At 39.2% G+C, this 15,400-nt stretch overlaps 1 protein-coding gene across 2 annotated transcripts; it reads right to left on the bottom strand.

The window, feature by feature from the left end:
* Positions 1-1,081: 1,081 nt before the first annotated feature.
* On the bottom strand, positions 1,082-5,807 carry LOC131168004 (F-box/LRR-repeat protein 3). 2 transcript variants are annotated; one of them, XM_058127135.1, is made up of 8 exons: positions 4,547-5,807; positions 4,023-4,148; positions 3,573-3,677; positions 3,095-3,488; positions 2,857-2,986; positions 2,014-2,308; positions 1,677-1,928; positions 1,082-1,439 (listed from the first exon to the last, which is right to left on the bottom strand). In XM_058127135.1, exons 1-8 carry the CDS (start codon positions 5,183-5,185, stop codon positions 1,389-1,391), a joined length of 1,992 nt encoding a protein of 663 aa, XP_057983118.1. In that variant the 5' UTR covers positions 5,186-5,807; the 3' UTR covers positions 1,082-1,388. The 2 variants fall into 2 exon arrangements, with proteins under 2 accessions (XP_057983118.1, XP_057983117.1); XM_058127134.1 differs by having other exon boundaries at positions 1,082-1,928.
* Between the last annotated feature and the right edge of the window lie 9,593 nt (positions 5,808-15,400).

Here is a 15,400-nt window from a genome sequence, read left to right as displayed (position 1 = left end):
TGTCATGGTCCGACTATTTTTACACCCTTGTGAAGGGTCGTGCGGCGCTAGCTAAAGCACTCTTGCTTAACTAGCGAGTCTATCATTTACTAACATTCATCAACAAAATACTTTCCTTAGCATTCATTCAAATAGTAGCGGATCAATAATCAATTCATGAAATTTGTGGCAAGCAAGCAATAAACATTAAATCTACGAACATAATTCATTAACAACACCTCCGTTGACATCATATACTTAGCGAGGGAGACAAGTAAGCTAAATACGTTGACAAAAGTTAGTGAGTTTTACAATGACTGATGAACACTCACCCTCCCATAAAGAGCTTTCTAGGTCATTCACACTCTAGCACTAAGAAACATCAAAGTAATAGAGGAGTCATACTGCCTTATTTGGCATACAAACACACTACTAGCAGAAAATAACATTACACTAGTATTTACATGATGGAAACTTATCCCAAGCACACAAAACAAGCGGTCACAGGCAAGCATAATGCCCTGAACAAGCTTAACTCATGACAGTACATTGTTAAAAAAAAAAATTGAATTTACTTAGAGGTTTAGCCCCAAGGTAGAGATCCAAATGGAGACTTATCAAATTTTAACTAAGTTAATATATCTTGTTATTCATGGCTTAATTGTTTTTAATTATAGTCTTGAGAATTTTCATGTGTGGACTTTGGTTATGATTTTTATTAATAGTCATTTACATTTAATAATTTCAATGCAATAGAATGTCTTAAATTATTGAATTGAGTGGTTTCCCAAACCCTTTCTACGGTCAAGCCCATCACTATTACTTAATAAATACATAGATATTCCTTTCAACTACTCTACGACAACTATATCAAATAATATTCAAGATTGATATTTGTTCAAATTTAAATAATTTTTTTTCAAACAAATTAAAATTTTGTTCTACAATTTGTCATATATTTTTTACTTTGAAAGTAAATTCCTTTATATTTTCTTTCCTTTAACAAGTTCCAAGTTCTAAAACCAAGCTAAGTAAAAGGAAAATCTAATTAAATTACCATATAATAAAGAGTATAAATAACAAACTGCACAAACACAGCTCCTTGTTTTGAAGAGCTTGCCAAAAGTCACTCAAATTTATCAATTAAATTACACCAAGTTTAAGCCTTTGCAAACCCACAAATTGCTATTACATCATAGACACCGGCTAACCCGCCCAGCCCAAACGGCTTCCATGCGCGTATCCATCGTAAACATGCACAAAATACTGCTTTTCTTTTTTTGAAGAGCTAAACAGAGTCTAATTAAAAACCCACATCACAATTAAGACAAATAAGAAACCCCACAAATCTCTATACAATGTGGGCATTGGCTCCTCCCATGCCCTACTTCAAACAGTTCTCAAGATCTTTACTGCAAGTCTTCCACCCGCAGTTTCCAAAACTTGGGATCTGGTTCGGCCTGTACAGGAAACTCAATAATTGAGGACATCTAAATTTCCGCTATTCAAACAGAGTGCAACAAACTTTAGCATATAGAAATGGTTTACATGACTCGAAAACTTTCCAGTTGTTTAAGCCTAATATTCAAATAAAAAATAGCTGTTTAGGGCCAACACTAGGACTTCTAAACAGCAGGACAAAACATGCACATGAATGCAGAACGATTATTGATAAAATCAAATAAAAAAGTGTGTACCTGAAACACCTTCTCTCTCCATTGAAAAGCACAGCCACGGGCTTCTAAGTGCTTGAAGAGTTGTTGGGGCAGCAATGATTTGAAGGATGACTGCAGCTTCACTTTTGTTAGGCCACCGCATGCGAGCAAGGCAGCGGCCAGTCCACCTGGAGTCAAGCCCTTCAGGTGCAAGATAGTCATGCTCTGTAAGCAACTGATGCTCGCAAGGGACAAAAGTCCCACGTTTGTGACCGAGCTATATGACAAGTTTATCTACAGAAAAATGTGTTAAAAATGTCAATGTTTACTCTTGGCACCGTCCGGTTCCCGAAAGAGGAATGAAGAAAAGGAAGAATACCTGTCTAAGGTTTTGAGAGAAGTGAGCAAGTGGGATCATTCCGGCGTCATTGACACTATAGCACTTCTTCATGTCTAGCTTGGAAAGCTGCTTACACCCCACAGCAATTGCTGCTAAACCTAATGAAGTGATTGGTAGACATCCCCTGCATTCAACTGTGTTTAACCTCGAGCATTTTGATAATGATATTAAGGATCTATCGGTAATATCTTTGCAGTAGGCTAAATTGATCATCTCAAGGCCAGTACAGCCACGTGCAATTGCTGAAATGCCTAAATCTGTTATTCCTGCAGACCTGGGCCACAGAAGAAGGGGAAATTTTCACATCAGCCAATTATGTTTTAAGTATCAATCATGAATTCACTTGTTGAAGAATTACACCCCAACTAAATGTTTGGTACATAGCAATCAAATAGAATTGAATTTGCAACTTAATTTATTCATGTTCATCCCATTCATTTTGTGAAAGAAATGTAACTTAAACATGGACTTCAAAACTTCCATTGTTAATAGAAGATTTTGGAGCTTGTACATCTTCTAGTGCAAAAAAAAAATGAGGGAAAAAAAATACTCATCGATTAAACTTTCCATTGCTCATGATGTACCATAGAAAAATATCATTAATGGTCTTTAATCCATTGCAAACGATTTCAGGAGTTTTTGAATCACTTAAAATCCAGTGGAAGTTATTATTAGTGTCAATCCGGTACTTCATTTAATAAACAGGCACATTCCTAATATTAAACCATGTATATTTCAGTTTATACAGCACCGAGGCATGTGTTTCTTCCTCTTGATAAAAAAGGACAGCATGCATAGAAAACATAGATGCATGTCACAAACCTGTACAAATCAAGCTCTATAAGTTTCAAGCAGCACATGCCCACTTGGGCAAGCCCCTCATCAGTTATGTTTAAGCAAATTCCCAGTTTTAAGCTGGTGAGTCTGTGACATCTTGAGATGGACTTCAGACCTGTACAGACAATGTAGCATGAGCATACCAAATGAATAACATGGTCCACAATATTAGCTGATGAATAACATTGCCTAAATATAAGCTTAAGTAGGGTAATGATGAAACCTTCATCGTCCACTTCATTGTCTGTGAGGTCAAGAACCTCAAGAAGATGGCACCGCTGCCCAATCAAGACAAAAGCTTCTCTGGGAACTAGGGTACATGACTCCATCTTCAGGGAAGTAAGAGAGGTGCATGAATTTGTAATGTGAGCAATAGAAACATGAGTTATCTTGCGACAACACGTGATATCTAGCTTTCTTAATTCCTTGTGCTTTGTCACAAGGGAAGAGAGACCTTCATCCATCACACCTACACATTTACTTAAGCTCAGCTCCCTCAATGATATACACCAGTCTCCAATGGCCTTCAATCCTGAACATGTAACAGGGCAACCATCTAACTTGATTGATTGCAACATGGAAAGCTTTTGCAAACTATCTGCAAAAGCAAGAGTGACCTGAACAACACAGAATTTTGAACAATTAGAGAAAGAAAAACAAAGCCTTGCAATCATTGAAACAACTCAAGAAGATGGACTTACCGGACAACCATATGCCAAGTTAAGTTGTTGCAGACATTCAGTACTGCTTGTTAGAGAAGACAACCCCACATGACTAACATTTTGGCAACTTGACATATCAAGTGTCTGTCAGAGGCAGATGAGAAAACTTGTCAAACAATTTCATGGAAGGATAAACTAACACTTGAAAATTTGGAAATACAACTTTCCACAGCTCTTAACATCAGCACATGCTTATGTACCTAGTTTACATGCATCAACTAATTAATATATGCCTTGACTTATAAATTTGTGCAACATATAAGATTATTAGCCAATTAATTGGCTTTCAGCTATAAAATGCAAGATTTCATATTAACATGAATTCCAGCTACTTTACATCTTTGTCTTAATCGAATGATTCTGTCTTGATTCTCATATAAGAAAGGAGCAAAGAACATCAAGACCTAATAATAATAATAATAATAATACCTTCAGCGACTTGCACTCTTGCTTGAGGACTGCAAGGCTGTCATCATCTATACCAAAGCATCCTACTAGAACCAAGTCTTCTAGATACTGTAATTTCCAGATAGGCGGCAAACATTTGTTTGTGATCTGCACAACACAAAACCGGAAATCAATTCAACAAGACTTTTCCTAGTCAAGAGATGAAGCCAGCAGGGAAACAAACAAAACAATCAGATAAACAGGATGTATGTCATCAATCTACTAAATTAATCAAGAGATCGTTACCCAAAATAAAAGCTAAAGACATCCAAGATGAGACATAAATATCCACCAAATAAGTAAACCATATATAAAAAAAGAAAGTTTAGATCACTGCCTACAATAGAAAGAAAATTATATCTCACGATCACAAACACCAAAAGGCTAATCAATTGCATATAAGAACGAATTCTAAACTAGAAAGAAAAACAAATTTACGAACGCAAACAAATCAGTATAGTTATACCAAAAGGAAAATAAGAAGTAAGAAAGAAGGTATTAATTACCGGCAAGTAAGACAGGTCTAGCCTTCGGATATCTTTACATTTGACAGCTATTAAGCCCACACCGAAATCGCCAACGCCCAAACACCATTTCAAGCTTACCACCTTCAGCTTCCTGCAACCCACTGCTATACACCCAATCCCCATGTCAGTAATCATCTTACACCTCCCCATCCACAACCGCTCCAAGTTCTTTGCCTCCGCTATCGCCGCTGCCGCCGAATCCCCCAGCTCGGTAGCGTTCGAGACATCAATCTCCACCAAATTGATACAATTCAGAGTCAAATTGGAGAGACCCGCATGCGAAAAGAACTTAGATCTCGAGAGGTCGATGGACCGAAGCGTCGGCCCACCGATGGCAGAGATGGCGGCGAGAGAGGCGTCGGTGATTCGAGGGCAGAGAGACAGATCTAGATGGGTCACGTTCGGGTACCGAGTAAGGACTGTGGCGAGGTGCTCCGACCGGAGGGGTTTAAGGGTTTTACGGTGGTGGCCTTCGATGGTGTAGAAAGACTTGCAAACGAGAGAGAAGGATTTCTTGTCGAAAGGGTTTTCGCAGAGGAAATCGAGTATTGCGAAGACGATTTCCTCTGTGAGCAGATCGAAGGGGTTGAGTGCTTCTGCGGATTTTTGCTTCTTCATTGTTCTGAGAAAGATTTAGCGTTGTGATTATGGGAGAAAGGAGAACACAGGTTGAGATCTGTAATGGGAATTCCAAAGTCGGAGATGTTTGAGGCCCTGAAATAACCGTTAAAACAAGACACTGGCCTGAGCTGGGTGGTAGCGGATGGAGTGAAGAAGAGGAATCTCCAAATTACGGCGATACCCTTTCGTATTCTCTAATCGAAGGCTGGCTTGATACGTCCGATCTTTCCCATAAAGACGAGATCGCCCTCGAAGAACAGGAAATATGAGCACGAAACGGGGATATTTATGTCTTTTCGGACGGCCGTAACTGTTCCGTACGGGAAAGGACCGTCTGGAGGGGGCGTAAAAAAGAGGGACCGACGAGGGTAGTTTGGGGTTTGGAGTAGTCATTTTCTTATCATCGCGCATTGGCGCAGGTGCATCTGGTGGAGGAATAGGTGAGGAAGGACAATTGCAAGTGCGGACGGTACGAACGTTTTGAAAATTTCTTTTGGAATATGAAAATATTTTTGGGATTAATATTATAAAAATAAGGGGATGAGGGCAACCTGCGCTTCACGACAGTAACATAAAACTGATAATAATATTAATAAAATTAACACAAGAGGAAAATAAAGATATTCTAGAAAGATATTGCCGTACTTATAAGCGGCCTTGAAGAGTACCCACCTCACCCTGATACCAACTGGCGGGCTGAAATTGAAGAGAACAGAGAGAGAGAGAGAGAGAGAGAGAGAGAGAGAGTCAAATAAGTCAGATTCTTTTCAGGAAGGTGGTGTTTTTGGGTACTGAGTCTACTGACCGCGGGACACGCGGTGGTTTCGGGGTATTATAATTTTTATATTTTTAAATTGACCTAAATAAATATAAAATTTAATCCCTACTTATATCTTTTTTTTAAGTACCTTCTATGTATAATTTTAAAAATTTGAACTCCACTACATAATTCACTCATGTTCTGCACATGCAAATTTTAAATTTCACTTAACTTTCCCGTATTGAATTCCATCTTCTAAATATTAACATGACAGGAGACTAAATTTACTTTTTACGCCTCGACTTTATGATATTCTACTTATTGGGTCTATCCATGCATATAAGACATTTATCCTCCACTTTATTTTTTAATGTGAGAGAACTTTAGCAAGGAAAAAACTCTAAAACAGTCAACGATGCCGAGGGAAAGGGTTTGATAGTATATTTGTACATAGGGAATGTAATGCCCCGACCCTTTATATGGACCCAGAGTGCTACTACGCATACGTTATACCTGTATCTGATAAACATACATAAACAATCCACCCTAAATAGGGACAAACGGGTGTATCTCATACATATTTGTATTTATGCACAGCGAAAAACATAAATATTCTTACGGGATTCTATTAGACATGTACCAGAATTCTATCTGTATTCTTCAGTACATAAGATCCATACTTAAAACATAAACTATATTATATCCCTTTACAGTCAATGAGACTAAGAACTCAATACTGATACAAAAACTTACGTCTACTAACAAGACTCTACGCGCCAAAGTCCCTCTAGAAGACTAGGACCGACGTCCTGTAGGACCTGAAACAAAGGTTGTAAGATTTGGGTGAGGCACTTCTCAGTAAAGTGGAAGATATTACATCAACACGTGATTACATGAATTTATTCCAATTAAAAGCAGTTGCACGATATCACATTCACAATACTGTACTATAGGAGATATATAAACATAATTAGCATCATTATAAGCGAGAGTTCTCGAGGTTAAGGTAGGGTATAGGCCCATACATTATACGATCCCTCCACACAGTACTCAACCCTGTGACTTTACCCATTTTAGTTTTTAAATCATGTATATGAAAATTTAGGCCAATGACCAGCTTTGGAACTCTATAAATATGCCTAATTACCCCGTGGCACGAGTTGTGCACTGATAAACTCTGATAGGGCCCTATTCGTGCAGGCCCTGTCAAGCATCACATATATATAGTCTGACTGCCCCACCTAGTCCATTATTTCACCAGTGGTCCCACAATCCTACAAGCCGACTATCTCGATACCCACACTGATTCACATATGTGGTAGCACTGTACCTTCAGTAGCAACGAAACCGCCCCTCAAGCTATTTAAAGCCTCATATAATCTGGAGTATCTTTCAACTCCTTTAGAGTGTCTTTCAACTCCATTAATAACAAGTTGTGGTCCAAAATTATCATATATATAATTTACAATGAAAACATAATAACCTGTGTAATTCCAATAATTTTCACAATCGTAATTATGCAATCTTTCATGCATTCTTTCTTCCTTTTAAACTGTGGTGTTAACCAACACAAACGCTCTCGGTTCAAACCTTTTTACACATAAAGTTTGGTGATTAACTAGTACCCGTTTTCCACATTTTCAAATAACAAAATGGAACTTCAATTCTCATAGTTCATTTACAAATATAACAGTTCAGTATATTCCACTTCATATCATATGTCACGCTTATTTCGTCAAAATCTGATATATATATATATATATATATATATATATATATATATATAATGTATAACCTGAAAAATACCATTTTGACAGCAAACATGGGTATCAAGCAGCTCTTACTTTAGGTTTAAAACAAATAAAGTAGTTTTGGAAAGTTTGGAGTTCATATGTCAAAACCTCAATTTTGCCAAAAATCATAAAATTGTAAGAAACAACATTTATACTCGGTAAAACTTTGCAAATAAGCAGTCAAAACGTGCATAAAGACATAAGCTAACTTTCTAGTGGTTTAGTTTTCTAAAAATACTGATGTAAACAAATCCTCTTACCTTTATCCCGAAAACTAAACCACGAGTTTGATGATCCCAAACTACAACACGGGATCCTCAAAACCTGAAAACCGAAGAACAATACATCAGTATTATTCAATCTACCACAGCTCCACCGAAACGAAAATGAATTTAGATCCTTACCTCGATTTTAGGGAAAAACCCAAAAATCTTCCAAACGATGATCTGATCTACTATAACTGAAGAGATTCTCCTTCTAATCCACACAGAAACCTCTAATCGTCGAAACGAACGACAAACGGCGAAGAATCGTAGAGAGGAAGAGAGAGAAAAAGAGAGAGAGAGAGAGCTTTTGTGTTTTCTTCACCCTTAAGCAATGAAAGATGATATTTATAGGGCCATTAACTGAGTCAACTTCGTCGACAAAGTGACGCCTTCGTCGACGAACCAGCCACGCAGTTCATTGACAAAGTTGTACCTTCATCGACGAACCCCATCCAAATATTTTCTTTGGTTTCGCTCGGTATCTCTTAGTCAACGACACTTTGAATTTCGGCGACGAAAAGCTGAGGGAACTTCGTCGACAAACATACTACCTTTGTCGACGAACCCTGCTATAACTCCCTTTTTACCCTTTTCTCTATTTATTTTCCTTATTTTACGGGTTCAGGTCTCTACAATCTCCCCTCTTGATAAGAATTTCGTCCTTGAAATTTGCTAATCGATTCTACACATATTCTATACTTACAACTCAGTCCTACCAAAGAGTTGGCAGTCACCCACATAGTAGCTCTAGCCCAAGTTTATTACATACCATCACATACGACGGAGAAATATTGTGGTTATAACATAATACTTTGAAAGATTACAAAATACATATAAACTTCCCCAAAGCCATACATACTTATTACATTCACATACATACACTTACATATCCTTCTGCTTACTTGTAGAACTCTAACTATCCTTGAATAAGTGAGGGTACTTCTGGCATATTTTAGACTCTAACTCCCACGAAACTTCCTCCACTATATGGTTATGCCATAATACCTTCACTAGAGGTATTTCCTTAGTCCGTAACTGCTGAACTTTTCGATTTAATATAAATATGGGTACCTCATCATATAATAAAGCATCACTGATCTCTAGAGGTTCGTAACTTAGCATGTGTGAAGGATCTGACACGTACTTCCTCAGCACCGACGCGTGGAACACACCATGGACTCTGGATAGTGCTGGGGGTAAAGCCACCCGATAAGCTACTGAACCAATCCTTTCCAAGATCTTGAAAGGCCTAATATACTGAGGACTTAGCTTCCCCTTTTTCTGAACCTCATCACCCATTTCATCGGAGCGATCTTTAGAAACACCATATCTCCTATCTCAAACTCCAGTTCCCATCGACGAGTATCAGCATAACTCTTCTGCCGACTCTGCCTGCTAAATCAGTTCTGAACCTAGTATCTAGAGCTCACCTAACTGATCCCAGTATAATGGAGATCAACACTAATAACCATACAATGCCTCGTAAGGTGCCATCTTTATGCTAGCCTGGTAACTGTTGTTATATGCGAACTCAACAAAGTGGTAGATGTTGTATCCAACTATCACCAAAATCCAGTACACATACCCGTAGCATATCCTCCGGCGTCAGAATAGTCCTCTCAGTCTGTCCATCAGTCTGCTGGTGAAAAAATGTACTGAATGTCAATTGTGATCCCAAGGCATCCTGTAAACTCTTCCAGAAACGAGACGTAAAATGGGGATCTCGATCCAAAATGATAGAAACAAGGATACCATGGAGTCATACTATCTTCTGCATATATAACTCTACTAGCATATTCAAGGAATAACTGACTCTGATAGGAATGAAATGTGTAGTCTTTGTCATGTGATCAACTACAACCCATATCACATTCTGCCTATGCACCGCTGCAAGTAACCCCGTCACAAAATTTCGATGCTCCCACTTTCATTGGGAATGTTAAATGGCTGAAGTGGCCCTACTGGTCTCTAGTGCTCTGTTTTGACCTATTGACATGTCAGACACTACTTTATGAAACGGGTTATCTCTATTTTCATGTTGGACTACCAGAAAGATTCCCTCATATTTCGGTACATCTTCGTACTTCTAGGATGTATGGTGTAGAGTGATCGGTGTGCCTCCTCCAATATGACCCGTTTAATTTCAACATCATCTGGTACGCATACCCTGTGATGGAATCTCAGAATCCCATCACCAGAGAGATTGAAATTCGGCTTTAAACAAGTATGGACTCCTTCCATAACCTCAACAAGCTCTGGATCCTTCTTCTGCACTGCTCGGATCCTCTCCTATAAGGTCAGCTATACCACCAAGCTAGCAAGAACAGCTTGATGATTTCCTTCCACTACCTCCAAGCCCAACCTTTCCAGGTCCATACAGATATGATGTTGAACTCCCACTATTGAGACCGGCACATCAACTGACTTCCGACTCAGAGCATCAACTACCACATTTGATTTTCTAGGGTGATAGCTAATGATACAATTGTAGTCCTTTATCAATTCAAGCCATCTACGTTGTCTCATGTTTAGCTTCTTTTGGGTGAAAATATACTTAAGACTTTTATAATCGGTAAAAATCTCGCACCTTTCACCATACAGGTAGTGTCTCCAAATTTTCAATGCAAACACTACAGTTACCAATTCCATATCATGTGTCGGGTAGTTCTTCTTGTATTCTTTAAGTTGACGAGAAGCATAAGCAACCACCCTTCCTGTTGTATTAGAACACAGCCAAGACCTTTCTTAGAGGTGTCACTGTAGATAACAAATCCATCATCTCCAAAGGGAATGATCAGAACTGCAGCAGTAACCAGTCGCCGTTTCAACTCCTGATAACTCATATCGCACTCATCAGTCCAATCGTACCTCACATTCTTCCTCATGAGTTTCGTCAAGGGACGTGCTAAATTAGAGCACCCTTCTACGAACCGTTGGTAGTAACCTGCAAGACCCAGAAAACTTCTGACCTCCTGAACATTCTTCGATCTCGCCCAATCCACTACTACCTCTATCTTACTTGAATCCACTGATACTCCTTCTTTAGACACTACGTGCCCTAGAAATGCAATATGTTCCACCCATAACTCACACTTCTTCAGTTTAGCAAATAACTTCTTCTCCCTAAGCATTTGCAGTACCAATCCCAGATGAACTTCATGTTCTGCAGTAGTCCTAGAATACACTAGGATGTCATCAATAAATACAATAACGAACTGGTTTAAGTATTCGTGAAAGACCTTGTTCATCAGATCCATAAATACTGCAGGTGCATTAATCAAACCGAATGGCATAACCATAAATTCCTAATGGCCGTATCGAGTTCTAAAAGCTATTTTCGGAACATCCTCCATTTTCACCTTTAACTAGTGATACCCAGATCGTAGGTCAATCTTAGAGAAAATCTGTGTGCCCTGTAGCTGGTCAAACAGATCATCAATCTTGGGTAACGGGTATTTGTTCTTTATCATTACATTGTTAAGTTCTCTATAGTCAATGCACATCCTCATCGACCCATCTTTCTTCTTCACAAATAGCACAGGTGCTCCCCAAGGAGAAACACTCGGTCGAATGTACCCCTTATCTAGCAGTTCTTGAAGCTGCTCTTTCAACTCTCTTAATTCAGCTGGAGCCATATGATATGGAACTTTCGATATCGGTGCTGTACCTAGAGCTAATTATATAACAAATTCCAATTCACGATCTGGAGGTAATCCTAGCAAGTCCTCTGGAAACACGTTAGGGAACTCGCGCACTATAGGAATCACCTCTAGTCTACGTTCTTCTGCCAGCATGTCTTTCACAAACGCCAAATACCATTGGCATCCCTCCTAAAGCAATCTACCAACCTGCAAACTAAAAGGATCCGTGGTGTAGAACGCACACACGACCTTATAAACTTGAGTTCCTGCTCCTCTGGAGGTCTAAACATCACTTCTTTCCTGTGGCAGTTGATACTGGCATAACTGGTAGACAACCAGTCCATCCCTAGGATGATATCGAAGTCATACATGTCAAATACTATAAGGCTAACTGGTAGTACCCTTCCCTAGATCACTACTAGAAAATCACAGACTACTTTACTACATACAATTGCCAACCCTGATGGCGTAGCCACTACCAGTTCATAAACCAACTGTTGCATCTCTAATCCACACAGTTTAACAAATCCCTAGGTGATAAAGGAATGTGTTGCTCCCGAGTCAAATAATATAACAGCTTTATTGTAAAGCATGTAAATATTACCTGTTACCATATCTCCAGCGTTTTCTACATCACCTAGAGCCAAGGAGTACACCCTAGCTTAGGCAGTACCCCCTTGTTGTCCACTTCGTGGCGCCTGCGCACCACCTTTGAAAGGCTGCTATGGAGCTCTGCCGTACCTCGGCAGGTTACAATCCCTCACCTAATGTCCCATCTTACCACATCATAAACAAGCCCCCATAGCCCTTCAACACTACCCTGCGTGAGGTTTCCCACAAGTAGAACAAACAGTAGTGGACGTGGTACTTTGAGAAGCACCATTACTATTCTTCTTCTTCCAGTTGCCCTGCCTCAAACCAAAGAAAAAATTGGGAGGTGCTAGCCTCTTCTTCAAGATCTGGACCCCAACATCCTCCTGCAGACTCTCCTTTGCGACAATGGCTTTATCTACCAAAGTAGCAAAGTCTTGCATCTTCCAGATTGTCGTCTGCCTACGAATCTCCTTCCTCAGGCCCCTTTGAAATTTCCAGGCCTTCATTGCCTTGTCCGGAATCATGAATGGAGCAAAATGGGATAGCTCCTGAAAACTGGCAGTGTACTACTGAACTGTCAACTGCCCCTGCTTTAGAATCATGAACTCCTCCATTTTTGCATTCCTAAACATGTCCAGGAAGTACCATTCAAAGAATAATTCTCTAAAATGGGCCCATGATAACGTCACTGGAATGGGTCGATGTTTCTTAAGCATCTTCACAAACTTCCACCATCTCTCCACTTCGCCCAACATCTTAAACGTTGCAAAGGCCACTCTCTGCTTCTTAGTGCAGTTCATGATGTACAAAATCTTCTCAATCCCTCTGATCCAATTCTAAGCTCGAATCGGGTCTGCACTTCCCATGAAAATAGGAGGTTTTAATCGGGTGAACTGATCGATAGAACAACCCAACTTTAGCTACAGGACGATCCTGCTCCCTATTCGCCCGAACCACCTCAGCTATCAACTGCTGAGCGAAGTCCTGCAGAACATTCGTGGAGTCACTGCCAGCCTCAGGGCCAGCTCCTTCACTGCTACTGCCTCCAACATTGGTAGTATTATCCCTGGATTCCATCCTGAAAAGCAAATGAGAAACCAATCTTAGAATTTTTTTTTTTTTTTTAATACTTTACATATCGATTACTATCACAATACTATAAAACTCAAGTTCCCAATTCTACATTCCCTTTCTAACTCACATTCTACCCCCTCTACTTGGAAACAAAACCGTCAATAGATTACCGTGGTTTTCTGAACCTTTCGATTGATCCATAAAAACACAGATGTCCGTCAATGTATTTATGTCTCCAGGTATAATAAGCAAAACTCAAGGTCTTATCCTCTTCCTATACTCTGGTATATTCTAAACTACAGAACTTAGTAACCTAAGCTCTGAATATACCCCTAACTAGGTAGTATGAATCACATCACACTTCCGACTGGTTAAGGGCTCTGATACCAACTATAACGCCACGACCCTTTATAAGGACCCAGAGTGCTACTACGCATGCATTATGTTGACTTTTTGGTTAGTTCCCTGTTTTGATTATGACAAATCACAGTATCTCATCTATGTGCTTTGATTGTATGAATAGGATTACTTGTCTGAGCATAGATGACAAATGAGAGATTGATGCGAACCTCAATCGACACGCGTTGAGACCCAGCAACAATGTTGGAATGCTTGCCGAAGAAAGCTCCGACCCAACGCTTATAAATGAAACGTGACCCAAAAGTATAAATTAACAAACCCCGACCCAATGATTATGGATTAATCATGAACCGAAGGTATGAAATTTGAACGCCACAAGGAAGAGTCCTTGATAAGTTCGCAAGTTCTCTAAAGAACCAAAGAAGAAACAAATCCTCACTTTTCTCGATTTCTATTCAATGAATGTTTGTTATTACAATGAGAAGGCTATTTATAGGAGACAAAGCCTTAAACACTTCAAACCACTCTCAACAACTCTCAACAACTTACTAAGACTTCTTACAAGATTACAAATTAGGCTCAACAACTCCCAACAACTTAGTAAGACTTCTTGCAAGATTACAAATTAAATATAACACAAAAGTCAAAGGAAGGCTCAACAACTTACTAAGACATGCGCAAGCAAAACAAGTTGTCTTGCATGATTACAAATTAAACATAACACAAAAGTCAAAGAGTCAAATCCCCTATTTGAATAGCACACCATTATTAAGGAGATTAACACATTTAAGTTCCATCAAAAACTTGGATTAAGTTTAGTATACCTTCATATTTCTTTGGGCCATGCTTGGAGGGGCCCGTTTTTTAATAAGCCCAAATATTTTGAATCAGCCCATGAAGTGATTCCTTGATCTTCTTGGATCTTGCTCTAGTAATATGCCCAACTGGAACATGCAATGGATCCTTTAACGATGCTTGTTGATTCTCATCATTCCCCCTCTCTTCAAAGGATTCGACCTCGAATCGAATCATCACCTGTATCAAAAAGAGAAAGATCAGAAACATTAAATGTAGCACTAATGTTATACTCACCTGGAAGATCCAACTTGTATGCATTATTATTGATTCTCTCGAGGACTTGAAATGGACCATCCCCTCTGGGATGTAGCTTGGACCGCCTACGAGCTGGAAATCTTTCCTTTCTCGTATGCACCCAAACCCAATCACCCGATTCAAAGATGATTTGTCTACGGCCCTTGTTGGCTTTGGTCGCATATTGGTCATTTTTCCTCTTTATGTGTTGGCGTACACTTTCATGGAGTTTCTTCACCATATCAGCCTTCTTTTGACCATCCAAACTAGACCTTTCATTAACTGGCAAAGGCATCAAAGCCAAAGGAGTTAGTGGATTAAAACCATAAACAATCTCAAATGGTGTAAAATCAATAGTAGAATGAACACTCCGATTATATGCAAACTCAATGAATGGCAAACAATCCTCTCAATTTTTTTTAAGTTCTTTTGAATTATATTACGCAACAAAGTAGATAAAGTTCTATTCATCACCTCGGTTTTTCCATCTGTTTGGGGGTGACAAGTAGTTGAAAACAACAATTTAGTTCCCAACTTTCCCCACAAGACTTTCCAAAAATAGTTAAGGAACTTAACATCATGATCAGACACAATACTCTTAGGAACACCATGGAGCCATACTATCTCTCTAA

Source organism: Malania oleifera, chromosome 11, assembly GCF_029873635.1.
Source record: "Malania oleifera isolate guangnan ecotype guangnan chromosome 11, ASM2987363v1, whole genome shotgun sequence".
In the NCBI taxonomy this organism is placed as follows: Eukaryota; Viridiplantae; Streptophyta; class Magnoliopsida; order Santalales; family Ximeniaceae; genus Malania; species Malania oleifera.
Note: the sequence above shows the minus strand (reverse complement) of the source record. Positions and strands in the feature narration are given on the sequence as shown.

Excerpts from the sequence above, each read along its gene's own strand:
- LOC131168004 (XM_058127134.1), bottom strand. The coding sequence starts at position 5,185 with ATGAAGAAGCAAAAATCCGCAGAAGCACTCAACCCCTTCGATCTGCTC. Across the intron at positions 2,309-2,856 it reads ATAGAGCTTGATTTGTACAG|GTCTGCAGGAATAACAGATT; the intron begins GTTTGTGACATG and ends TCTGTGGCCCAG. Across the intron at positions 1,929-2,013 it reads TCTCTCAAAACCTTAGACAG|ATAAACTTGTCATATAGCTC; the intron begins GTATTCTTCCTT and ends ATTTTTCTGTAG.